Source organism: Heterodontus francisci, chromosome 32, assembly GCF_036365525.1.
Source record: "Heterodontus francisci isolate sHetFra1 chromosome 32, sHetFra1.hap1, whole genome shotgun sequence".
Classification (NCBI taxonomy): Eukaryota; Metazoa; Chordata; class Chondrichthyes; order Heterodontiformes; family Heterodontidae; genus Heterodontus; species Heterodontus francisci.
The window spans coordinates 12,049,003-12,075,585 of NC_090402.1; the positions used below are offsets into that span (position 1 = coordinate 12,049,003).

Sequence of the window (26,583 nt, forward strand, 5' to 3'; positions counted from 1 at the left end):
CCTCCTCCAAATCATTAATATAGATAGTAAATAGTTGAGGCCCTAGGACCGATCCTTGTAGCACCCAACTAGTTACGGCTTTCCAAGCTGAAAAAGACCCATTGATCCTGACTCTCTGCCTCCTGTGTGTTAAATCAGTCCTTGATCCATGCCAACACCTTACCCCAAATACCCTGAGCTCTTATTTTGTGCAATAACCTTTTATGTGGCACCTTATCGAACACCTTCTGAAAATCCAAATACACTACATCTACCGGTTCCACTTTATCCACTCTGCTTGTTATATCCTCAAAGAGTTCCAACAAATTTGTCACATATGATTTCCCTTTCACAAAACCATGTTGACTGTTTGATTGCATTATGTTTTTCTAAATGTTCCGCTAGTTCTTCCTTAATAATGGACTCCAGCATTTTCCCAATGACTGATGTTAAGCTAACTGGTCTGTAGTTTCCTGCTTTCTGTCTCCCTCCCTTCTTGAACAGGGGTATCACATTAGAAGTTTTCCAATCCACTGGTATCCTACTGGAATCCAGTGAGTTTTGCTATAGTACGACCAATGCCTCCACTTCTTTTAAAACTTCCTCCCTCCCATTGACACCTTGCTCATCTATTATTGTTGGAATGTCTATAGTGTCCTCCACCATGAAGACCGATGCAAAATATTGGTTTAAATTATCTGCCATTTCCCTGTTATTAATTCCCCAGTCTCATCCTCTAAGGGTCTCACACTTTAGCTACTCTCTTCTGTTTTATATACCCGTAGAAGCTCTTACTGTTTGTTTTTATATTTCTTGCCAATTTACTCTCAATTTTCTCCCTCTTAGTTTTTTTAGTCATCTGCTGCTGGTTTCTAAAAAATTCCCAATCCTCTGGCCTACCACTAGCTTTCACCACTTTATACGCCTTTTTTTTTTTAAGACTTGATACTCTCCTTAACTCCTTTGTTATCCACGAGTGGTTCATCGTGCTCATCGAGTCCTTCCTTCTTACTGGAATAAATGTTTGCTAAACGTTATGAAATATCTGCTTAAAAGTCTGCCACTGCTCATCTACGGACTTTCCCTGTAGTCTATTTTCCCAGCCCGCTTTAGACAACTTTCTTCATACCTCTAATTGCCCTTGTTTAAGGTGAAACGCTGGTGTGAGACCAGAGTTGCTTACCCTCAAACTGAATTTGAAATTCTACCATGTTACGATTGCTTCCCCCTAGAGGATCCTTAACTACAAGATCTCTTATTAATCCTATCTCATTGCATATTACCAAATCTAAAATAGCCTGTTCCTGGGTAGGTTCTGCAACATATTGTTCTAAGAAACAATCCCTGATGCACTCTACAAATTAATCTTCCATGTTACCCTTGCCAATTTGATTTGTCCAGTCTATATGCAGATTAAAATCACCCATGATAATTGCAGTGCCCTTCTTACACGCCTCCATTATTTCCCGATTTATACTTTGTCCTACAGAGAGGCAAATCCTCAGGGGCCTATAGACCACTCCCATCCGTGATTTCTTTCCCTTGTTATTCCTTATTTCCACCCAAACTGATTCTACATCACGATCTACATTACACCTATATCATTACTCACAACTGCACTGATCCCTTCCTTTATTAACAAATCTATCCCACCTCCTTTTCCTTTCTGCCTATTCTTCCAGAACGTCAAATATCCTTGAACGTTGAGTTTTCAGTCCTTATCATCCTGCAACCATGTCTCTGTGATAGCGATCAAATCATATTCATTTATTTCTATTTGTGCTGTCAGCTCATCTATCTGGTTACATAGGCTGGAAGCCTGAGGAGTGAATGAAATGAACATGTAAAGTGATGACCGTAAACTGTCCGTTTCTTTTCCCGCTTTCTAAACTCAAAAAAACAAGAAAATTAAATCCAAGGAATTTCATCTTTCCCTTTGGTGGGGAGGTGGGGGGAAAAGAGAAGGTGTCATGCACATCGGAGGAGAGATGATACAACATTCACGCAGTAACTCTGAAGAGGTACGAAAAACTGACTGTCTTCAAAAAAAAAAAAATGAACCTTTATATTTTAAAAGTGAACAATGGTCCAAAATGGCTGGAGAAGGGGATTAACCTTTTGTATATTCAAATAGTCTGTCAAAGACAAAAAGAAGGACAAATCATCAAAGCCAAAAAGGTGATGAATAAAACCCATCTCACACCCATCATAGAAACATTGCAGAGTTGAATGCCTTCTTCTCAAACAAAAAGGAGGCATCAAGTAGCCACATCCTGGACCATCGTGTGATCAACATGGGGAAGAAAGCAGAATGTTTCCTAACTGGGAGGTGAGAAGTGACAGTTTTACCTTTTTAAAAAAATAGACAAAAGAGAGAGAAAGAGAAAAAGAGAAAAAAAGAGAAAAATAGTTCAGCTCTGTAATACTGCAAGGCCTGGGGGATTAGAACAAGATGCTTCCTAACTGGAACAATCTACCAATGAGTGAGAAGCCCTTTCCAGTCCTCCAGGTCATGGCAACGCTTAAACAGCTTGAAGTCAATTTTGTGCTCAAGCACAAAGAGGGGAAACAGCAGGAGCATTGCAGGCAGGCTTGTCAGACTTTGACAGGCCAGATTTGGCCCACAGAGAGTAAACTACTGTCTTAAGGATCAGAACTACAAGGTTAGCAGAATGAGCTGGGGATTGTTTACACGGAGAGGGAAAAAAAAGAATGCTCAGGGAAATTTTATTCCAGATTCTTAAGGGAATATATTTTCAAAATTGCAACAAACTCTAGAACCAGGGAGTTGAGAAATGGGAAGGTGCTCAGGCAGTTTATTCTGAAGTAGTTTATGCAGAGGGTGCAGGTCATTGTAAAAGGTGCACATCGGGTTTACAGTGAGCAATGGCACAGGAAAGATGCTAGTATCGATTCGAAACCCAGCATGTACACTTCCTGTGAGTGTGACACTTGCTTCCCGTCACAGCTGCAAGTGCTCTCTCCCACCCAGTTTACAACAGATACAAAGAACATAGAACAGTACAGCACAGGAACAGGCCATTTGGCCCTCCAAGCCTACGCTGATCAATGATCATAAACAACTGACACAACTGTGTTACTTGAACAATATGTTTACTGTTGTTTCAGGGAGATATTGGATTGGAAGGGAAAAGGATAGAAAATATTGTACAATAGCACAGGAATATCCTGTTGCTCTATCTCTCCCACAAGATCCCAAGCAGCTACACTAACAATAGAAGATTATCGGTGCATTTATCTCATTGCTGTTTGTGGGATCTTGCCATGTCCAAAATTGGCTTCTACACTTGCAACAAAAACTGTGCTTCAAAAGTACCTTATTGGATACAAAACAATTTGGGATATCCCAAGGTCATGAAAGGTGCTATATAAATGCAAGTTTTTTCTTTCTAAATGAAGCTCTACAGTCAAACCAATTGATCTCCATCATGCATCACTGGGTCAAAATACTGGAACATCCCTCCCTAACAGCACAGTGAGATCCGCTTCAATGCATGGACTGCGGCTTACCACCACCTTCGAGGTCAACTAGGGATGGGCAATAAATGCCAACTTTGCCAGCAACTCAGACGCCCATCAGGGCAATACCCTTATCTTCAAGGTTCAAGTTGTTCAGAACTCCTTAACGAAATTCCTTACATCTCTAATTACTCCCAGGGGCATACATTACTCTGCAAGGAAAGCACATCAGCCAAGAATTTCACAGAAGGTCGCGGCTAATGAAAGCTTAATAAAAAAGAAATCAGTGATAACTGGATCACAAGTTGTAATTGTCTTGGTTGAATGCCATCACACTGGGTAACAGCTGGAGTTCACATTGTGACAGCTCATCTCAGTGTATAAATCAGGCCAAAAACATAGCATCGAAACTGGCAGAAATCAAAATCTCAATATTCTATATAAAAGGCATAAGGAAGCAATTCCTGCTCTAATTTTATGTTCAGGTGACAATAAAAAGGTACTTAAGCCTTCCACTTGTAGTTAAGGATGTCATCTTTAAAGAAATTGCTGCCTAGTAATTAATCCTGGCTGTACTATGCACAAACAAGCTATTATCACAAAGACCATCTTGGAGGTTAAAATAGTACAGGTGTTTATTAGCATTTAGTCACCCAACAGAACATTATCTTGGTATTTCTTCACGGACAAAGATTTTGGGAAGGTTGTAGTCATCGGTTGCAGGCCCGCTGGTGGCTAGTCAGGCCTATCCGTGAGCGGCAGATTCTCCCACAATGGGTACAAGTGAAGGTGAAGGCACTGCTGGGGGCAAATGGATCTATCCTTCTCCTCCTTTTCTCTTTCATGCTGGTTCTTCACTCAGTCTCAAAAGGTGTCTGTAGCCCTCCTGATGTAGCATCTCCAGGCATCACGATCTATGACCTGCGCTTCCCACTGGCAATGGTCGATGTGGCACAGAGAGGGACTTCAAGGGGTCCTTGAAATGTTTGCATGGGGCCCCACTGCTCCTTTTACCCGTGGTCAGCTGTCCATACACACGATCTTGGGCAGGTGACTGTCGTCCATCCAATCCAGATGACCCGCCCAACGCAGTTGGCTTTGCAGGAGGATGGCCTCGATGCTGGCCGTTTCCAGGACTTCAATGTTTGAGATGCGGTCCTGCCAGTGGAACTTGAAGATGCTGCGGAGGCAGCACTGATGGAAGTGCTCTAGAAGGCATACATGATGGCGGTATAGGACCCATGACTGTAGCCATACAGAAGGGTGGTGATGACTATAGCCTTCTACACTTTGAGTCTGGTCTGTGCTCTGAGGCTGTGGTTGGCCACACATGGTTGTAGAGTCTGCCAAATGTTCCGTTTGCTTTTGAAAGCCTATTGTCCACTTCTTTGTCTATGGTGGCATCAAACGAGATGACGCTCCTCAAGAACATAGGAAGATTCTTTCAAAGGAAGAAAGACCTTGCATTATGTGGCAACTTTCATGACTTCAGGATATCCCAAAGCACTTCACAGCCAATGAAGTACTTTTGAAGTTTAGTCACTTATAAGGAACTGCCTTGCCAATTTGTGCACAGCAAGATCCCAAAAACAGCAATGAGGGAAATCAAGCTTCAGTCTTACGTCAACCTCTACCACTGAAGGATAAAAGCAGCAAAGTCATGGGAACACCATCACTAATAATGTTAATTCCATGTCACATATGACCCCAACGAACCACAATTCCTTCATCGTTGCTGGATCAAAACACTGGAATTCCTTCTCCAACACCAACACAAGGAGTGCAGCGGTTCAAGGAGAAGGCCCACTCCCAGCACCTTCTGAGAGCAAATGGGGCCTTGTCAACATTGCACACATCCCAAGAACAGAAAAATATTGAATGAAATAATTTGTGGGATTTGCTGTGGGTTGACATGTTGTGGCTTTATAAGAGTACAAAAGCAAGGAAGTCAAGCTAAACCTTTATAAATGACTGGTTAGGTCTCAGCTAAAGTATTATGTCCAATTCGGGGCACCATACTTTTAGGAAGATGTCAAGGCGGAGTTGAGGCCATGACATTTGACCTCAGCATATTCCAATTATTAGTCCTCTTACATAAAAAATACACCCATCTATCTTAGAATCAAACAATTCTTTTCTTAAATTCAGCCAATTAAACACACAAAAAAAAAGTCAAGAACTTACTCCATTGTGATCGGGTGTTCTCCGAGGCGCCTGGTCAGATGGATTATAGACTGTACTTATTTCAACTAAATTCTTGAACTGATGAGGTTTTACAGGTTCTGAACAGGATGCTACACTAGACACTGTATGAATATGCTGCATGTCTAAAATGCTCAAGGATTTCATTTCAAAACTGGGCGACCTAGAAATATATTAAAATTCTTAATGCACGTTCCCAAATGTTCAGATGTTGCTGCACTATTAATTGAATCAAAATTCTCAACTTCCATCATTAACAGGGAGGTTTTTGTTTTTTTTAAATCCAGCTCTTGGTGTCCAGAATCCGAATTCCAAGTTACAATAAGGTTTGGGGTTGCAACGGTCATGTGCTTCACACAAATATAACACTGAACTGTGCAGATGTAAAATGCTCAAGGTACATTATAGAAACAGCAGAGAGGAGGAGCAGAATGGGAAAACAAGTGGGGCCTGCTGGTCATTGGATTCATTCCCTCCTGCTCCACCACCCCCCCCCCCCCACCCACCGCCCCCAAAGTATCTCCTCTACTGCTGATGTCAAAGCCTCACGTCCAGAGACACCAGCAACCCTTGTCCAAGGAGCTACTAGTGAGAGCCTAGGCCATGAATTTTGGCAAGCTACTTGACTGCAGAAGTGAACAGCAAAGTCCACTCATATTCTTGCCCATACGTGGCACTTTCCAACAGAGGCCAACAGGTTGTGATCAGGAGCAAGGAACTGCAGCTGATTTTTTTTTTCCATCCCCATCTCCAGCCCAGTGGCACTGAGGCCAAGTATAGCATGTTTACTGCTCCCCAAAAGAGGGCAACTAACTCAGTAGAAATCAAGAGTTAAACCTGGGACCTCCTGGGCTCGGTACATCCCATGCAGCAGACACATTAAAAAGTCATCAGGGCAACTCTAGACTGGTGGGATTTATGGTTAAATTATTTCTTCTTATTGAATATTTGAAGCTTTTGCAGTACAGTTTTACCTTCTTTTTAACCTGCAACAATCTGGTTGTGGTTGTTGGACGTCAACCATCTCAGCCCTGGGACATCATTGCAGGAGTTCCTCAGGGTAGTGTCCTAGGCCTAAACATCTTCAGCTGCTTCATCAATGACCTGCCCCCACCATCATAAGGTCAGAAGTGGGGATGTTTGTTGATGATTACATAGGGATGAGTTCCATTTACAGCCCCCCAGATACTGAAGCAGCCCATGACCACATGCAGCAAGACTAGGACAGGATTCAGGCTTGGGCTGATAAGTGGTAAGTAGCATTCACACCACACAAGTGCCAGGCAATGACCATCTCAAAACAAGAGAGAAACTAACCATCTCCCCTTGATGTTCAATGGCATTACCATCAACAACTTGGGGGTTACCATTGACCAGAAACTGAACTGGACCTGCCATATACAGATCGTGGCTATAAGAGCAGTTCAGGGACTGGAAATTCTGTGGCGAAGGAACTCACCTCCTGACTCCCCAAAGTCTGCCCACAAGGCACAATTCAGGAATTTGATGGAATGCTCTCTGCTTGTTTGGTTCGGTGAGCACCAATATTCAAGAAGCTTGACATCATCCAGCACAAAGCAGCCCGCTTGACTGGCACCCCATCCACCACCTTAAACATTCACTCCCTCCACCACCGATGCACAGTGGCAGCAGTGTGTACCATCTACAAGATGCACTGCAGCAATACAGCGGGAGGTAGAGGAGCAGATATGTAGACAGATTTTCGAAAGATGTAAAGGTAACAGGGTTGTAGTGGTGGATGATTTTAACTTCCCCTATATTGACTGGGACTCAATTAGTGCTAGGGGCTTGGACGGGGCAGAATTTGTAAGGAGCATCCAGGAGGGCTTCTTGAAACAGTATGTAGATGGTCCAACTAGGGATGGGGCCGTACTGGACCTGGTATTGGGGAATGAGCCCGGCCAGGTGGTCAAAGTTTCAGTAGGGGAGCATTTCGGGAGCAGTGACCATAATTCCATAAGTTTTAAGGTACTTGTGGATAAGGATAAGATTAGTCCTCGGGTGAAGGTGCTAAATTGGGGGAAGGCTAATTATAACAATATTAGGCAGGAACTGAAGAATTTAGATTGGGGGCGGCTGTTTGAGGGTAAATCAACATCCGACATGTGGGAGTCTTTCAAACGTCAGTTGATTAGAATCCAGGACCGGCATGTTCCTATGAGGAAGAAGGATAAGTTTGTCAAGTTTCGGGAACCTTGGATAACGCGGGATATTGCGAGCCTAGTCAAAAAGAAAAAGGAAGCATTCTTAAGGGCTGGAAGGCTAGGAACAGACGAAGCCCTTGGAGGAATATAAAGACAGTAGGAAGGAGCTTAAGCAAGGAGTCATGAAAAGTCATTGGCAAACAGGACTGAGGAAAATCCCAAGGCTTTTTATATGTATATAAAGAGCAAGAGGGTAATTAGGGAAAGGGTTGGCCCACTCAAGTACAGAGGAGGGAATCTGTGTGTGGAGCCAGAGGAAATGGGTGAAATACTAAATGAGTACTTTGCATCAGTATTCACCAAAGAGAAGGACTTGGTGGATGATGAGTCTAGGGAAGGGAGTGTAGATAGTCTGGGTCATGTCGTTATCAAAAAGAAGGAGGTGTTGGGCGTCTTGCAAAGCATTAAGGTAGATAAGTCCCCAGGGCCTGATGGGATCTACCCCAGAATACTGAGGGAGGCAAGTGAAGAAATTGCTGGGGCCTTGACAGAAATCTTTGTATCCTCATTTGCTACAGGTGAGGTCCCAGAGGACTAGAGAATAGCCAATGTTGTTCCTTTGTTTAAGAAGGGTGGCAAGGATAATCCAGGAAATTATAGGCCGGTGAGCCTTACGTCAGTGGTAGGGAAATTATTAGAGAGGATTCTTCGGGACAGGATTTACTCCCATTTGGAAACAAACAAACTTATTAGCGAGAGACAGCATGGTTTTGTGAATGGGAGGTCGTGTCTCACTAACTTGATTGAGTTTTTTGAGGAAGTGACGAAGGTGATTGATGAAGGAAGGGCAGTGGATGTTGTCTATATGGACTTCAGTAAAGCCTTTGACAAGGTCCCTCATGGCAGACTGGTACAAAAGGTGAAGTCACACGGGATCACAGGTGAGCTAGCAAGATGGATACAGAACTGGCTCGGTCATAGACAACAGAGGGTAGCAGTGGAAGGGTGCTTTTCTGAATGGAGGGCTGTGACTAGTGGTGTTCCGCAGGGATCAGTGCTGGGACGTTTTCTGTTTGTAGTATATATAAATGACTTGGAGGAAAATGTAGCTGGTCTGATTAGTAAGTTTGCAGACGACACACAAGGTTGGTGGAGTTGCGGATAGTGATGAGGATTGTCAGAGGATACAGATCAGTTGGAGACTTGGGTGGAGAAATGGCAGATGGAGTTTAATACGGACAAATGTGAGGTAATGCATTTTGGAAGGTCTAATGCAGGTGGGAAGTAAATGGCAGAACCCTTAGGAGTATTGACAGGCAGAGAGATCTGGATGTACAGGTCCACAGGTGGCAACGCAGGTGGATAAGGTAGTCAAGAAGGCATACGGCATGCTTGCCTTCATCGGTCGGGGCACAGAGTATAAAAATAGGCAAGTCATGTTGCAGCTGTACAGAACCTTAATTAGGCCACACTTAGAATATTGCGTGCAATTCTGGCCGCCACACTACCAGAAGGACATGGAGGCTTTGGAGAGGGTACAGAGGAGGTTTACCAGGATGTTGCCGGTCCGGAGGGCATTAGCTATGAGGAGAGGTTGGATAAACTCGGATTGTTTTCACTGGAACGACGGAGGTGGAGGAGCGACATGATAGAGGTTTACAAAAAGTTATGAGCGGCATGGACAGAGTGGATAGTCAGAAGCTTTTTCCCAGGGTGGAAGAATCAGTTACTAGGGGACATAGGTTTAAGGTGCGAGGGGCAAAGTTTAGAGGGGATGTGCGAGGCAAGTTTTTTTTTTTTATACACAGAGGGTGGTGAGTGCCTGGAACTTGCTGCCAGGGGAGGTGGTGGAAGCAGGTACGATAGCGACGTTTAAGAGGCATTTTGACAAATACATGAATAGGAAGGGAACAGAGGGATATGGGCCCCGGAAGTGCGGAAGGTTTTAGTTTAGGCAGGCATCAAGATCGACGCAGTTTGGAGGGCCGAATGGCCTGTTCCTGTGCTGTACGGTTCTTTGTTTGCAGACATCTTTAAAGTGGAGACATGGACGGCCAGTGGGTCTGATACCAGTGATGAGCTCGCTGTACAATGTGTCCTTGGGGATCCTGCCATCTCACATGGCCAAGCTATCTCAAGCGCCGCTGGCTCAGTCGGGTGTATATGCTGGGGATGTTGGCCGCCTTGAGGACTTCTGTGTTGGAGATACAGTCCTGCCACCTGATGTCAAGGATTCTTCGGAGGCAGCAAAGATGGAACGAATCGAGACGTCGCTCTTGGCTGACATACGTTGTCCAGGCCTCGCTGCTGTAGAGCAAGGTACTGAGGACACAGGCTTGATACACTCAGACTTGTGTTCAATGTTAGTGCACCATTTTCCCACACTCTCTTGGCCAGTCTGGACATAGCAGTGGAAGCCTTTCCCATGCGCTTGTTGATTTCTGCATCGAGAGACAGGTTACTGGTGATAGTTGAGCCTAAGTAGGTGAACTCTTGAACCACTTCCAGAGCGTGGTCGCCGAAGCAGAAGGGCCGCCCGCACATCAACACTAGCAGAATTTCTTATCCACAGCTGTTACATAAGTTTCTAAATTCACTTGAAAAAGCCCTTCAAAAAACACTCCTACAGGGGATGCAGAGACCAAGTGGGCCCGCATCAGAGGCGCCATCTATGACTCAGCAATGACCACCTATGGCAAACATGAGAAGCAGAATGCAGACTGGTTTCAATCTTACTTTGAAGAGCTGGAACCTGTCATAGCCGCTAAGAGCGTTGCTCTGCTGAACTACAAAGAAGCCTCCAGCAAGTTAACATCCTTAGCACTTAAAGCAGCCAGAAGCACTGCACAAAGAACAGCCAGGCACTGCGCAAATGACTACTGGCAACACTTTTGCAGTCATATTCATCTGGCCTCAGACACCAGAAACATCAGAGGAATGTATGATGGCATTAAGAGTTTTTGGGCCAACCATCAAGAAGATTGCCCCCCTCAAATCTAAATCAGGGGACACAATCACTGACCAATGCAAGCAAATGGACCGCTGGGTGGAACACTACCTAGAACTGTACTCCAGGGAAAATGTTGTCACTGAGACCACCCTCAATGCAGCCCAGCCTCTACCAGTCATGGATGAGCTGGACGTACAGCCAACAAAATCAGAACTCAGTGATGCCATTCATTCTCTTGCCAGCGGAAAAGCCCCTGGGAAGGACGGCATTACCCCTGAAATAATCAAGAGTGCCAAGCTTGCTGTACTCTCAGCACTCCATGACCTGCTTTGCCTGTGCTGGGAAGAGGGAGCAGTACCACAGGACATACGCAATGCCAATACCATCACCCTCGATAAAAACAAGGGAGACCGCAGTGACTGCAACAACTACCGTGGAATCTCCCTGCTCAGCATATTGGGGAAAGTCTTCACTCGAGTCGCTTTAAACAGGCTCCAGAAGCTGGCTGAGCGTGTCTACCCTGAGGCACAGTGTGGCTTTCGAGCAGAGAGATCCACCATTGACATGCTGTTCTCCCTTCGTCAGCTACAGGAGAAATGCCATGAACAACAGATGCCCCTCTAAGTTGCTTTCATTGATCTCACAAAAGCCTTTGACCTCGTCAGCAGGCGTGGTCTCTTCAGACTACTAGAAAAGAAAGATCGGATGTCCACCAAAGCTACTAAGTATCACCTCATTCCATGACAATATGAAAGGCACAATTCAGCATAGCGGCGCCTCATCAGACCCCTTTCCTATCCTGAGTGGTGTGAAACAGGGCTGTGTTCTCGTACCTACACTGTTTGGGATTTTCTTCTTCCTGCTGCTCTCACATGCTTTCAAGTCTTCAGAAGAAGGAATTTTCCTCCACACAAGATCAGGTGGCAGGTTGTTCAACCTTGCCCGTCTAAGAGCGAAGACCAAAGTACGGAAAGTCCTCATCAGGGAACTCCTCTTTGCTGACGATGCTGCTTTAACATCTCACACTGAAGAGTGCCCGCAGAGTCTCATCGACAGGTTTGCGGCTGCCTGCAATGAATTTGGCCTAACCATCAGCCTCAAGAAAACGATCATGGGTCAGGACATCAGAAATGCTCCATCCATCAATATTGGCTCTTCTTAAGACACTCCTGAAACCTACTTCCTTCACCAAGCCTTTGATCTGTCCTAATATCTCCTTATGTGGCTCAGTAGCAAATTTTGATTAACAGGATGTGCAACAGAATTGCGAATCTGTTACAAGGAATAGCTTTATGCTTACGGTCTGCACAGTATGCAGAGGAATTCTGCTCTCTGCATCCTTTGTTCTCCACCCCAGGGTGAGTTGAACTGAGTGGTGCATTTCTACTTTCTCCCCACACCAGGTTGCTATGCTGGTGGAGCGCAGAATTTAACCATGTGATGATCTTTCTATCAGAACTTTTAAAAAGTGGGAAAAAAAGGTGCCTTGGGACATTTTACCATGTTAAAAGGACGCTATATAAAATGCAAGTTGTTGTACTGGTTGAGGGAGCAGAAGGACTCTTCGAGGGAGAGTTGTGGATCCTCCCCATCGGACGGCCAATATGCTATGGAACCATCAGAACAGGCAGACAGATGGGGCTTAAATTTACCCCCTCACCAGAAAGGCAGTAACCCCGCACCCCCCCAACCATGTGATACACTCCTGGTACAAACAACACTCAATGTGTGTCAAATTTTCCTGCCTGAGAGCTTTGGAGGTAGTCCCAAAGATTGGAAATAACACAAACCCCAGACCCTGCACACAAACACTTCTTTGCCTATTTGACAAGGCCTGTTGACCCACACAGAAAAGTGTGCTCTGGCACTCAAGGGTAGCACAGTCATTTGTAGTATTGACTGAGCACTTTTCAGTAAATGTAGCAATCACCCGTTATTGCAACAGCACTTGGCACTGCAGCTCATCTGATGACATTCCACTTAGCAAAAATCAATTTCACAAGGCTTACCATTTGCACTAAGCATTTCCTTTTCCAAAATTAATTTCGTTTTTATCCCAGCAAAAACACACATGCATTGCTTTCAATTCCCCCGATTTCAATTGAAAATCTATTGATTTTACTTATTATCCGATCTTCAAAAATGGCTCAAGGTGTCACAAATTTTGTAGGTCTGTCACAGCACACAATTCATAGTTGTGGTACACACATTTTCAAAACACAACTCCAGAGAACACAATTTTGTTTGGAGTAGCAAGAATTCAGCAGCTTGAGGGTGAGGCACCAGCTGTAATAATCATTTCGCACTTGTCAATCAGCTAACAAATCACTTCACAAGGGTATATGTTGAGCAAATTCATTGCGCCAGCCGGTTTCCTTTAGGGACACTGCATTTCAAGGTTTTGAGCTCTGGAATGGAATGTTGCAGGTACATATGAACATACGAATTAGGAACAGGAGTAGGCCATTCAGCCCCTCGAGCCTGCTCTGCCATTTGAGAAGATCATGGCTGATCTGATTGTGGCCTCAACTCTACTTTCTTGTCTACCCCGATACCCTTTGTTAGTCAAGAATCTATCCAACTCACCCTTAAAAATATTCAATGATCCAGCCTTCAGTGCTCTCTGAGGAAGAGAACTCCATACACTAACGACACTCAGGAAAAAAAAAATCTCCACATCTGTCTTAAATGGGGACCCCTTATTTTTAAACTGTGTTCCCTAGTTCTAGTCTCTCCCACAAGGGGATACATCCTTTCGGCATCCACCCTGTCAAGTCCCCTCAGGATCTTATGTTTCAATAAGATCATCTCTTATTCTTCTAAACTCCAATGGATACAGGCCAACCTGTCCAACCTTTCCTCATAAGATAACCCCTGCATCCCAGGAATCAGTCGAGTGAACCTTCTCTGAACTGCTTCCAATGCAATTATAACCTTTCTTAAGTAAGGAGACTAAAACTGTACACAGTACTCCAGATGTGGTCTCACTTTGCTACTTTTATACTCAATTCCTCTTGCAATAAATAACATTCCATTTGCTTTCCTAACCACTTGCTGTACCTGCATACTAACTTTTTGAGATTCACATATGGTGGTGTAGAGGTTATGTTGCTGGACTAGTAATCCAGTAGGCCATGAAAATTAATCCAGAAAAGGTGAATTTAAAAATCAGTTTAAAATAAGATCTGGAAATGAAAAATAAAAACTTTACCATCAGTCAGAGCGATAATGAGATCTGCCCTCGAGGGAAGGAATGCTGACATTCTTATCTGGCCCAACCTGTATGTGACTCCCATCCTACACCAATATGATTGATGTTTGACCCTCCCCTGAAGGGGCCTAGCAAGCTATTGAGTTCAGGATGGTCAACCACCAGCACATTTTTAAGGCAACTTAATGAAGCTGGCTTTGTCAGCAACACCCACGTCCTAAGTGATCATTTGTTTTTAAAAATGACATTTTGGGTGGGAGATTACTGGTCCAAACTAAGATCTGGCTGGCCTCAGCAGGTTCACATCCCAAACTCCAGGGCTTTGGTGCATAATCTAGGCCGATACCAGCACAGCATCGAGCGACTACAGCATTGCCTTTCAGTTGGGGTGTTAAACCATCTCCTCTAGTCAAAGAAAAGCAAAAAAAGAGTTCTCAAGGCAAAGAGTCCTGGCCAACATTCCTCCCTCAACCAACACCAGCAAAGATGATTACCTGCTGTTCATTCATCTGCTGCTTGTAGGACCTTGCTTTAAGTGCCTTGGGACTTCTTTACTATGTTATAGGCGCTATACAAATGCAAGCTGTTGTGAGCAAATTGAATGCGGTATTTGCCTATGTAACAATGACTGGACTTAAAGTAATGTGATTTGTAAAATTCTTTGGGATAGCCGGAGGACATAAAACTCTACATAAATGCAAACTGCAAAGTCGGAGGCAAATATAGGAACATAAAAGGAGGGAGCCCTGTGTCAAATTCAAAGGCACCTGGATACAAGTGAGATGAACCGAACTGCACAATGATGAGACATGACTTCTATTGCAGAGTAACAGTAGGAGGGCAGATATTCCCAGCAATGTACTGTTTTGGCACCATAGCCAAATACTGACACACCACTTACATGAAGTAGTCCTTGTTGTGAGAAGGATACCCTCTACTCTCAGCTGGGCCCTCAATCTATACACATGCGCACACAAAAATACCAAACAAATTCAAAGCGGAAAGGAACCACACAAAAAAATAAATACATTTGGCTCTGGTTCTGAACACATAGAAAACCCATCACCTCTGCATTCCTGCAGTACGATATTTCAGCTAACACTCACTGCAACTAAAACCCATCGGCATGCTATTCATTTCTGTCACTGCTCAACTGATACTGCAGAATTTTTCACTCATTAAAAATCACAAATGCAAGGTCTATTATCTGATCTTGAAATAGTATAACCCTGATTATTAAAATCAGACCTTCTGAACGAATTGTTCTACTCTCCCACAAGAACTACATTGACAATCTTCAACATAAGTTAGCTCTTTCCTCTCACTTTTCACTAATGATCATTAGTCACTCAGATGGGGGAGGAGAGAGAGAGAGAGATGTGAATGACAAATAGTCCAGTGTGATTCCTGACCATATTCTACCACTTTTTACTCATCTACTGATCTCCTGAAGTCAAAGATGGGAATTTCAGGCTGTTTTAACTTCATATGGAAGCCTTTATAACCAAGAGTGACCATAGACAACACGACATCTCACCATTAAACTCACGCTCTCTAATTGTCACTCTTCATTACTGTAAATAGTCCCACTATCTCAGCTGGCAATTTCCCAGCTCGACTACACCAAGGTACTGATTTGCAGCTATGCCCCTTGCATGGCCCATCCATCATAATCTTCTCATGTTTTGCTACTATAAGCAAGGCACATCATTATTTCAGCTGTTGGTTTATCTATATGAACAACAGTGGACCCAGGAAGAAACCACTGCAGATTAGCCACTGGTCAATGATTCTCAGAGTTTTTCCTCACACATTCTTTTCACCATCACCTTTCACTTCAGTGTGCAACAAAACTCCAGACAGGGCCACTGTTTTTTTTTTTATATAAATGACTTGGATCTTGGAATATGGAGCAGAATCTCAAAATTTGCTGTTGTCACCAAACTTGGAGATGTGGCAAACAGTGAGGATGATATGAACCACCTGCAACAGGACATAGCTAGGCTAGCAGAATGGGCAGACAGGTGACAGATGGAATTTAATAGAGAAGTGTGAGGTGATGCATTTTGGAAGAAGGAACAGGGAGAAGCAATATAGACTTAATGGCACAGTTCTAAAGAGTGTGCAGAAACAGAGGGACCTGGGGGTGCATGTGCATAGATCTTGAAGGTGGCAGGACATATCGAGAGAGTAGTTAGGATCTTGGGCTTCATAAATGGAGACATCGAGTACAAAAGCAGGGAAGTTATGCTGAGCGTCTATAAAGCTCTGGTTAGGTCCCAACTGGAGTACTGCATGCAGTTCTGGTCATCACACTTCCAGAAGGATGTAAGGGTCCTTGAGAGAGAGAGCAGAGGAGATTTACCAGAATGGACCCAGAGATGAAGGATTTTAGCTACAAGGTTAGGTTGGAAAAGCTGGTGTTTGTTCGCCTTAGAACAAAAGAGATTGGGGGAGATTTAACAGAAGTGTACAAGATTATGACAGGCTTAGATAAGTTAGACAAGGAAAAGCTGTTCCCATTAACAAATGGTACAAGAACTAGGGGACACAGCTTGAAAGTTTTGGACAAGAAATGCAGGGGAAATGTGTGGAAGCACTTTTTATTTTTATGCAGCGGGTGGTAATGACCTGGAACTCGCTGCCCACGAGGGTGTTGGAAGTGGGTGCGATCAATGACTTCAAGAGCAAGTTGGATGGGTACTTGAGAGAAATAGACTTGCAGGACTACAGGGATCGAGGTGGGGTGTGGGACTGACAGGATAGCTCCATGGAGAACTGGCATGGACTTGTAGGACTGAATGGCCTCCTTCTGTGCTGTAAATGACTGACTGGACAGCAGAGACTTTGTCCATCAAAGGTCTGGTCACCAACTGATTAAGGCTTCTTCTACACTACAGCACTCAACTGGAACACAGTGCAACACCAGTTGAGAAAGAGGGATACTGTGCTGCAGAATATCACAGGTGCCTACTGCCTAGGCTGAACCAGCCAAGAACAAGTCAGTGTAAACATAAAAGCACTGAAGAAAATACACACTTAGGACAACAGATGATGCTCAATTTGTGCTCTTACCAATGTCATCTCCACAAGGTGGTAAATAAACACAGACAGCACAAAGGTTAGAAGGAAGAACCTCAAACAGCAAGAATAAACTCTAACAATTTAATATCAGTCTGACATATTGGAATCCACAAAAGTCATTTCTATGTTTAGAGAAGGATAGAAATCGGAATTCCATGGAGTGTTTCTTGATTTAGGACCAAGGTTAATGCTTATTACAATAACCCCAATCCAGGCACTACCAGTGTTAGGTGAAAAATGGTCGTTGATCAAGATGCACTGGTATCACTTGGTATAAATTGGTTTGGGATATGTGGCCATAACAGCACAGTCAGGTCAAATTTGCTCCAGTTAGAATGCGCCTCGATAAACCAGTCGACCAAGAAATAATCACACAAGTAGCAAGGTCTGGGATTTATAGATCTGCAACAAGATTTAAAAATGAGCATTGGGGCCAGACACTTCAAATCACATCCTGAACAAGTTGAGCCATTTGGAATCTCCAGCTGATATACTTATTCAGGGGACAGTTCACCAGTTTTCAACATCAAAAACAAGAACTAGCTCGGCTGTGGTTTGAAGAAAGGGCTAATACCAGGAGATCAGACACCACGTCCTGTCTAATATAAACACTTCCTGTACATGGAACCCGTCAAAACAAAAATGATGGAATTATTCACCCTACACGTCTGTATTCATTAAACAAAAGAGATTTGTACCAAACTACACTGAATGGCCACACAGCAAAGTCAGCCATTGTTCACCATCACACAGTTCCGATGGACGCGACACATATTTTCCACATTTTTCTCTAGCCTCTAGTCAATCCTTCAGCCCACCATTGGCAGCTATGTCTTCAGGAATCTCAGATTTCCTCTCAAAACCACTCCACATCTCAACCAAGTTTTGCTCACCCGTTCTTATGTCTCCTTCTTTGACTCGGTCAATTTTTGTCTGGTTACAACAACTAGTATTTATATAGCAGCTGTAACGTACTAGAATATCTAGGTGCTTCACAGCAGCGTTATCGAACAAAGTTTGACATAAGGAGATACTTGGATCGATGAGCAATAAGCTTGATCAAAGCGGGAGGCTTCAAGGAGGAGAGAGGGGCAGAGAGGTTAACGGAGGGGGAATTCCAGAGCTTAGGGCCCTGGCAGCTGAAGGCATGGCCGCCAATGGTGCAACAGTTTAAATGCGGGATGCTCAAGAGATCAGAATTGGAGAGGCACAGATATCTTTGAGCTGTGGGGCTAAAAGAGATTACAGAGATAGGGAGACGTGAGACCATGGTGGAATTTGAAAACAAGGACAAGAATTTTAAAATCAAGGACTTGCTTAACTGGGAGCCATCATCAGTCGGTGAGCACAGCAGGTGATGGGTGAATGGGGCTCAATCTGAGTAAGGACATGGGCTGCAGAGTTCTGATCACCTCAAGTCTACAGAGGGTAGAACACAGGAAGCCAGCCAGGAGTGTATTGGAATAGTCAAGTCGAGAGGCAAGAAAAGCATGAATGGCTTTTACATTCCTGTGAAGTGTCTTGGGACATTAAAAGGTGCTATATAAATGAAAGTTGTTGTTTTTGCTTCAAGTTTCCAACATTGGCATTTTTTCCCCATGACAGTATGGGAGTGACTGTTACATTATACAGGGCTCCAATTATGGCAAATCTCCTTTGCGCCACTTCGTTTGTTTACAGCACGTTACCTACAAGTCCCTATGCCCCTTGTTACAAGTCCATGCAATAATTAGACCGAGCACTGTAAAAAGAGACTCCAGGATTAAGGGACTTGAGTAAACTCAATAATAGTAGATGCCGGATGCCCCTTCCTTAACACTTAGAGAGGCTGAAGGGTCATTCGTGATGCTGCCATATTTCAATGAGCAATTGTCTGAATTAGATACAATTTCACACTTCATTTCTTAAAGGCATCACTATAATTACTTGGAAATCCTCATAACTGCAACCCTGCTGCCAGATTCTGTGACAGGCTACTGAAAAGTTTGGTTTTTTGAGGGTTACATGGGGTAAGGGATTGCATTCGGACCCTTGTTTTCTAAATCATTTTTGTACAAAACTTTTCAAAATTCTACTATCTCATCCATTTTGCAGAGAGCCTCAGTAAAGTCAGAGGCACCGCATGACTACTGCTCCAACCCACCCTTCCTCCTCCAGTGAGCTGAACGAGGGGTCTGGCTTGCAAAAATGACACACGCCTTTTAAATGTGAAAGCTGTAATATTAATTTGGGGAGCAAAAATCTCCAACACATGCGTAGGAAACAAGAATAAAGATGTTACTGTTGACACACTGGATGCTGTTGGGTTATTACAGGGCGGCACAGTGGCGCAGTGGTTAGCACCGCAGCCTCACAGCTCCAGTGACCCGGGTTCAGTTCTGGGTCCTGCCTGTGCGGAGTTTGCAAGGTCGCCCTGTGACCGCATGGGTTTCTGCCGGGTGTTCTGGTTTCCTCCCACAGCCAAAGACTTGCAGGCTGATAGGTAAATTGCCCCTAGTGTAGGTAGGTGGTAGGAGAATTGAGGGGATGTGGTAGCGAATATGGGATTAATGTAGGATTAGTATAAATGGGTGGTTGTTGGTCAGCACAGACTCAGTGGGCTGAAGGGCCTGTTTCAGTGCTGTATCTCTAAATAAGATAAAAAATTACAGACTTGATGGGTCAGGTGTCTGAATTATTTAAACTGTGCTGAAACAAATATCTTATGTATTGAGCTTAAATAAGAAAATGAATTGCAAATAAAGATAGAGGGTCATTTAAATAAAGTGCAGACTGCTCCCCTTAGTGTTACTATCACAAGCGGAGGGCGATAAAGGGAAATCTGCTTTATTAGCAATAGGACCTGGGCAATTTGCAGGAGATCAAAGCTAAGTGAAAGTCACTTCCCTCCAGGGGCAAGAACAACTGCTCATCACTGAAAGACAAAAGGAAGAGACTTGCATTTATATAGCATCTTTCACAACCTCAGGACGCCCCAAAATACTTTACAGCCAACAAAATACTACTTGAAGTGCAGTCACTGTTGTAATGGAAGAGATGTGGCAGCCAATTTGCACACAGCAAGCTCACACCAATAAGATAAAATGGCCAGATCACCTGTTTTTAGGTAATGTTGGTCGAAGGAAGCTAGGAGAACTTCCCTGCTCAAAAATAATGCCCGGGGATCTTTTAAAATCCTTGGAGGCAGACAGTTCAACAGCGCATCTGAATGACAGCACCTCTGACAGTGCAGCACTCCCTCTGTGTTGCACTAGGAATGTCAGCCTGGATTCCGTGCTCCGGGGCAGCGCAGAACCAAATAGTAGCTGGAGTTTAGAAATAAATCTGAGCTTCAATCAATCAATCAATCATTCACATTGAAGGTGTCATAGCAGTCACGGGGTGGGGGTGGGGGGGAAGAGACAGCAATAACAGAACCCAATGAGTGCAGCAGGAATATACTGAAGAACCAAAAATCAAGTGGTGCAGAAACGGCACTTGGCCCTGAATGAAACTCCCGTGGCCAAAGGTGCAGTTTCACACATGAATTATGAAACATTATTCCTTTCATATCGAGGTCAAACATGCAGCATTTCACATCCGCAAGCAACAAAAAAGGTGCAATTTCAGGGCAGCCAATCACTGCAATCATATGTTGTACTCCATGTTGCCACGGTGATAATGGTAGTAGATTTTATTTTTTTTATATATATAAATATTTATATTTGCAGTCTCACCCAATAATGTGTGTGTGGGGGTGGGGGGGGGGGCGCTTCAAAATGATCAATGATTCATGAAAGGCTGGAGGTTATTATAAATCCCCCCACAAAAAAAGGTTTATTGTATGATTAATCTGCGGTAAAATATTTAACACGACTGAGCTGCCTCGAACTGTCAATGATAAAGGGCCAAACGCCCTGGGAATTTAGGGGCAGAAGCAGGGGATTTAGGAGCCTCCCGCACACAGTAACACGGCGCCGGCGGATGCAGTGACATTGGCAAATTGCTGATGTATTAACGCTGGGTTAGACCGGAGTTTCCTCAGCACTGAAGCAATTCCTGCCGCACTGATAGGTGAAGAAACCCCATCACCATCAGCACCAGCACCAAGGTCAACCAACTGGGCAGAATGAAATCATTTCGCAGAAAATAGGTTACTGACACCTATGTTTCCCTTTAAATACTATTAACAGCCAGCTTGGGGTAGGTGTGTGTGTGTATATAATGGGGGGGGGGGGGGGGGGGGGGGGAGGTGGAATAATAAAACAATACAAAGGTGGCCGATTTAGAACTTGCAATATTTAAATAAATAAATATTTGGCAACGCGACAGTGATGCGCGGAAGGTTAAATCTGATGAATTGATGTCACTGAACTGACCCAGTAAGCCAACAATTCGTTGTTTAAAATCTTGTTATTTACCCACTGCATGCATAAAGATTAGGGCAGGAATTCGGATGCAATGCATATATTTGCCGTATGAACACGGCTGTATTGATATACCCCCCTCCCCTCCCCTCCCCCGGATTCGCTGTTACAGCGGTTTAAAGACTTTGCCTATATTTATTAATAAATGAAAAATGCAACGGATTCACTTACTTTCCGACGAAATTTTCCAGCACCGAGCTCTTGCCGGCGCTTTGCCCCCCAACTACCCCGATCTGGGGCAGGTCCAGGTTGGCATTCTGTCCGATCTGAGCGAAAGCATCCTGCATCCGATTGACCAGCGGGATCAGCTCTTCCATCCCCCGGTTCCCCATCCTCAATGTCTATGCACAGACACTCTGCTTCCCAAACCCAGAAAACACAATAGCACCCCAGTCAATTAACTTCAATGCGTGTGCATATATCTATTTTATAAATAGATAATAGCAAGTGCTTAGTTTAATTTGCAAAAGCTCCACATTTAACAGGAGTGGGGGGAATGGCAGAATAAAATGCAGCCCCCGCAGGCACAGCCTCTCTGCCTGCGCTCCAGCTCCGTCTGCTCCTCTTACACAGGGCGATTTAAAGGGACAAGAGGCGCGCTCAATGCGCAGGCGCCCGCCGCGCTGTGCCTGCCGGGAACTGTAGTTCTCTTCCCCCACGACGTCGCATTGTAGGCGGCAAGCGGCGGACTACAACTCCCAGAGCGCCCCGCGCCCCTCCTGCTTCACTGTATCGCTGGAGCAAAAGCCTGCAGACTGGATGGCTTTCCAGTTGCAATTGGTTCGTGCTCATGATGCACCGTCTGGCGATTTGTTATGCTTGGATTTAGTTTTCCCAAAGGAAGCTAATCCCCACCCCCCCTCCCAAAAAAAAAGAATTAGGCTTGAATTAATAATTGAAGGGGTGCTGTTCCCATAGGTGCAAGTGTTGCAATGCAAACTGCAGGTTGCAGTTATTCCTTCCTAGAATTCGTTCTGGAATCGCAGGAAATCTCCAGCAGTCTGGTCCAATTATTGCTTCTCTTCCCACAGATGCTGCCAGACCTGCTGAGTGGTTCCAGCATTTCTTGTTTTTATTTCTGATAAGGCCAGCATTTGTTGCCCTTGAGAAGGTGGTGGTGAGCTGCCTTCTTGAACTGCTGCAGTCCATCTGGTGTAGATAAACCCCCAGTGCTGTTGCAGAGGCGATGGTGGTGTAGTGATAATGTCACTGAACTAATTAGTCAGAGCCCTGTACTAATGCCTTGCAGATACTGGTTCAAATGCCACCAGAGCAGCTGATGGAATATAAATTCAAGCAATTATTTTAAAAATCTGGAATTGAAAGCTAGTCTCAGGAATGGTGTGATGAAACAATCATTGTTGTAAAAATCCATCTGGTTCCCTTAATGTCCTTTAGGGAAGGCAATCTGCTGTCTTTACCTGGTGACTCCAGACCCACAGCAAGGTGGTTGACTCTTAATTGCCCTCTGAAATGGCCAAGCAAGCTACTTAGTCATCAAGGGCAATTAGGGATAGGCAATAAATGCTGGCCCACATCCCATGAAACAAAAATTAGGGAGAGATGTCCAGGATGTTGATCCAGTGAAGGAACAGTGGTATATTTCCAAGTCATGTGCGTTGTATGATAATGCCCTGGGATCTTTTAAAATCCTTGCATCTACTGCCCTTGTCCTTCTAGGTGGTAGAGGTCACAGGTTTGGAAGTTTCTGTTGAAGGAGTCTTGGCGAGTTGCTGCAATGTATCTTGTAGATGTACACACTGCTGGTGGTGGAGGGATTGAATGTTTAAGGTGGTGGATGGGGTGCTGATCAAGTGGGCTACTTTGTGTTAGATGTTGTCAAGCTTCCTGAGTGTTGTTGGAGCTGCATTCATCTAGGCAATGGAGTGTATTCCATCACACTCCTGACTTGTGCCTTATAGATGGTGGACAGGCTTTGGGGAGTCAAGAGGTGAGTTACTCGCTGCAGAATTCCCAGTCTCTGACCTGCTCTTGTAGCCACAGTATTTATATGGCTACTCCAGTTACGTTTCTGATCAATGGTGACCCCCAGGATATTGATAATGGGGGACTCAGCAGTGGTAATTGAACGTCAAGGGAAAATGGTTAGATTCTCTCATGTTTGAGATGGTCATTGTTTGGCATTTGTGTGGCGCGCATGTTACTTGCCAAACTGGAATGTGTGGTCTAGATGTCATGCGATACAAGGGCAGGGCACATCATCTCTCTTCAACTGGATCAGCAGGACAAGTGACCTCTTTGCAGCAAGAGATTTGTCGTCCATTTGGATATTGGTGCGTGTACTGTCTTCAAGCAAAGTTTGTGGTACTGGGTCAGAAAACCAATTTGTAGGGCATGTGATGGGATGTCAGACTGCATCAAATCACTTGTCCTGTGCTACCCACATCAGCAACAGATAGTGATCCTTCATCATCGCTGGATCAAAACCCTGGACCTTCCTACCTAACATTACCTGCACCGCATGGACTGCAGCAGTTTAAGGAGGTGGTTCCCCACCACCTTGTCAAGGGCAACTATTGACAAGTGTCTCCATGTAATAAAACTGTAGGTCTTTGTTTTTTAGTATTTATTTATAAATTTAAACCAATGTCAAAAAAAATCATAGTACAATAAAGAGACAGTAACAACTAACGTAATAAAGAATAGAATGCTGAGAAACTCAAACTAGGAGTAGAAGTGGAGGTCACAAACACAGATTGCATTCAATCAATACTGTCCAGAGGAGCAGTCATAGAATCATAAGATGATACAGAAAAGAAGGAGGCCATTTGGTCCATTGTGCCTGAGCTAGCTCATTGGTAAAGCTAGCCTCTTTCTCTATAGCCCTGTAAATTCTTTCCCTCCAAGTATTGATCCAATTCCATTTTGAAAGTTACGACCGAATCTGCTTCCACCGCCCTTTCTGAGGCAAATCCCAGATCACAACTGTTTAAAAACAAGTTTCCTCAAATCACATCTGGTTCTTTTGTCAATCGCTTTAACTCTGGGTCCTTTGGTTACTGACCTTTCTGCCACTGGAAACGGTTTCTTCTTATTTACTCTATCAAAACTGTTCACGATTTTGAAAACCTCTATCAAATCTCCTCTTAGCCTTCACTGCTCTAAGGAGAACAACCCACCCCCCCCCCTCCCCCCAGTTTCTCCAGTCTCTCCACTAACTGAAGTCCCTGATCCAAAATAAAGCAAGGGCTAACAGGAGGCCAAAAGACCCTTAGAAACATAAGAAAGGATGTAAATGGCAGCTGTGGCTCAAACTCTGAGTGTAATGAGAACGGAGAAACTATAGCATAGAAGATGAGAGAATGGACTGTACATCAACTTGAGAACAATCCTGTAAGCATGAATCGCGAACAAAAAGGAAACAGAAAGGTGTTTGACTGGATATTAATTTTGGAGTATGCAGCTTATGTTTCACTTCCAGGATTTTGAAATTACCAAATTTCTGAGATGATTTCAATGAGGACAAGCAAACCCCTCACTGTGCTTTTCCTTATCACCTCAGTTATTCAGTGTTGTTCACAAGCTTCATTGGGTGATTTCAGTAGCAAAGCTGCTAAATTGAAAACATTATTAGAAGCAATGCAATTTTCTAGTGAAATACTGGGTGTTATAGATTAGGAAGGTGCCATGTTCAGTCCCCAGTGTGTGATGAGGCAGCAGTGCGCTGAGGTTTGGGGTGGGGGGGGGGGGGCGGGGGAGGGTGAAGGTACAGGGAAATCAAACCTCCCATTCCTGAATGCTATCTATGCTGTGTATGTGGGTGTGGCTGAGGACAGCATTGAGCCTAGCTGTGACGCCCTTTTGGTTGAATAGCTTGCCAATGCTCATTATTTAGATTCACACAGGTTTAATAGCCGCTTCAGTGAAAGGCTGAAGCCATGCACTAATGGGAGTGACAAAAATGGGAGAGATGAGAGTGAGGGAATCTGAATGGGTGAATGGGTGTGGAGCAGTGGGTTAGAGTCTAACTATTTCTCTCCGAGACCTGGTTTCAAATCCTGCTCAGAATGATAGGATGGAAGTCTCCTGTGTCCACTGCTGATAAGACCTGTGAGGGTACTATGTGAATAGAGTTTGGGTGATCTCAATCCCATCCCTAGTGGGCACAGAGCTCCGGCACAAAACTCTCCCTAATTTGGCACTAATTGGCAAGCTAACTCAGAGAGATCACAGAAAGAATAAGTAATGATTTGTTGTTTTTTTATATAGCTTCTGTCAGGGTCTCAGGACATCCATAAGAGCTTTACAGCCAATGAAATACTGTTCATAGAATGATAGAAACCTACAGCACAGAGGAGGCCATTCAACCATCATACCTGTGCTGTCTCTTAGAAAGAGCAGTCAATTTTAATCCCACATCCCTGCTTTATGTGGGCAACTGTCAGCTTCTCCCCTCAAGCCCTCAACTCCCTTTTAAAATTATTTATGGAATCAGCTTCAACCACATTTCCTGTCAGATAGTTAGAGAAAACAATTTTCATCTCCCCTCCAGCTCTTTATTGACCCACTTGCCAGAGGGAATAGTTTTTCTCTATCTACTCTATCAAAACTTCTCAACATCCTGAAAAGTCTATTCAGTCACCTCTTAACCTTCCCTGTTCCAAGGAGACTAGTGCTGACTTCCAACCTCTCCTCATAACTCAGGTCGTTCTTAATATTCTGGTAAACCTCCTCTATACCCTTTCTATGGCCTTTACATCCTTCCTGAAGTATGGCATCCACAATAATGTAGGAACTGCTGCAGGCAATTTGCACACAACAAACTCTCTCAAACAGCAATGTGATAATGACCAGATAATCTGTTTTTAGTTCTGATGAAAGGTCATAGACCTGAAACGTTAACTCTGTTTCTCTCTCCACAGATGCTGCCTGACCTGTTGAGTATTTCCAGCACTTTCTGTTTTTGTCTCAGATTTCCAGCATCTGCAGTATTTTGCTTTTGTATTAATCTGTTTTTAATGATGTTTGTTGAGGGATAAATATGGGCCAGGACACTGGGGAATAATTCCCATGCTCTTCTTTGAAATAGTGCATTGGGATCTTTTACATTCACCTGACAAGAGCATACAGGGCTTATGTTTAATA

General features: G+C 44.1%; 1 protein-coding gene across 1 annotated transcript in view; it reads right to left on the minus strand.

Moving 5' to 3' along the window:
• The window catches only part of LOC137347632 (dynamin-1-like), a 224,562-nt gene extending 202,555 nt beyond the window's left edge, over positions 1 to 22,007 (minus strand). Inside the window, exon 1 of the mRNA XM_068012240.1 lies at positions 21,649 to 22,007. Coding sequence (XP_067868341.1) covers positions 21,649 to 21,809 — 161 coding nt within the window. The 5' untranslated portion in view covers positions 21,810 to 22,007. The remainder of the gene's footprint in view (positions 1 to 21,648) is intronic.
• Between the last annotated feature and the right edge of the window lie 4,576 nt (positions 22,008 to 26,583).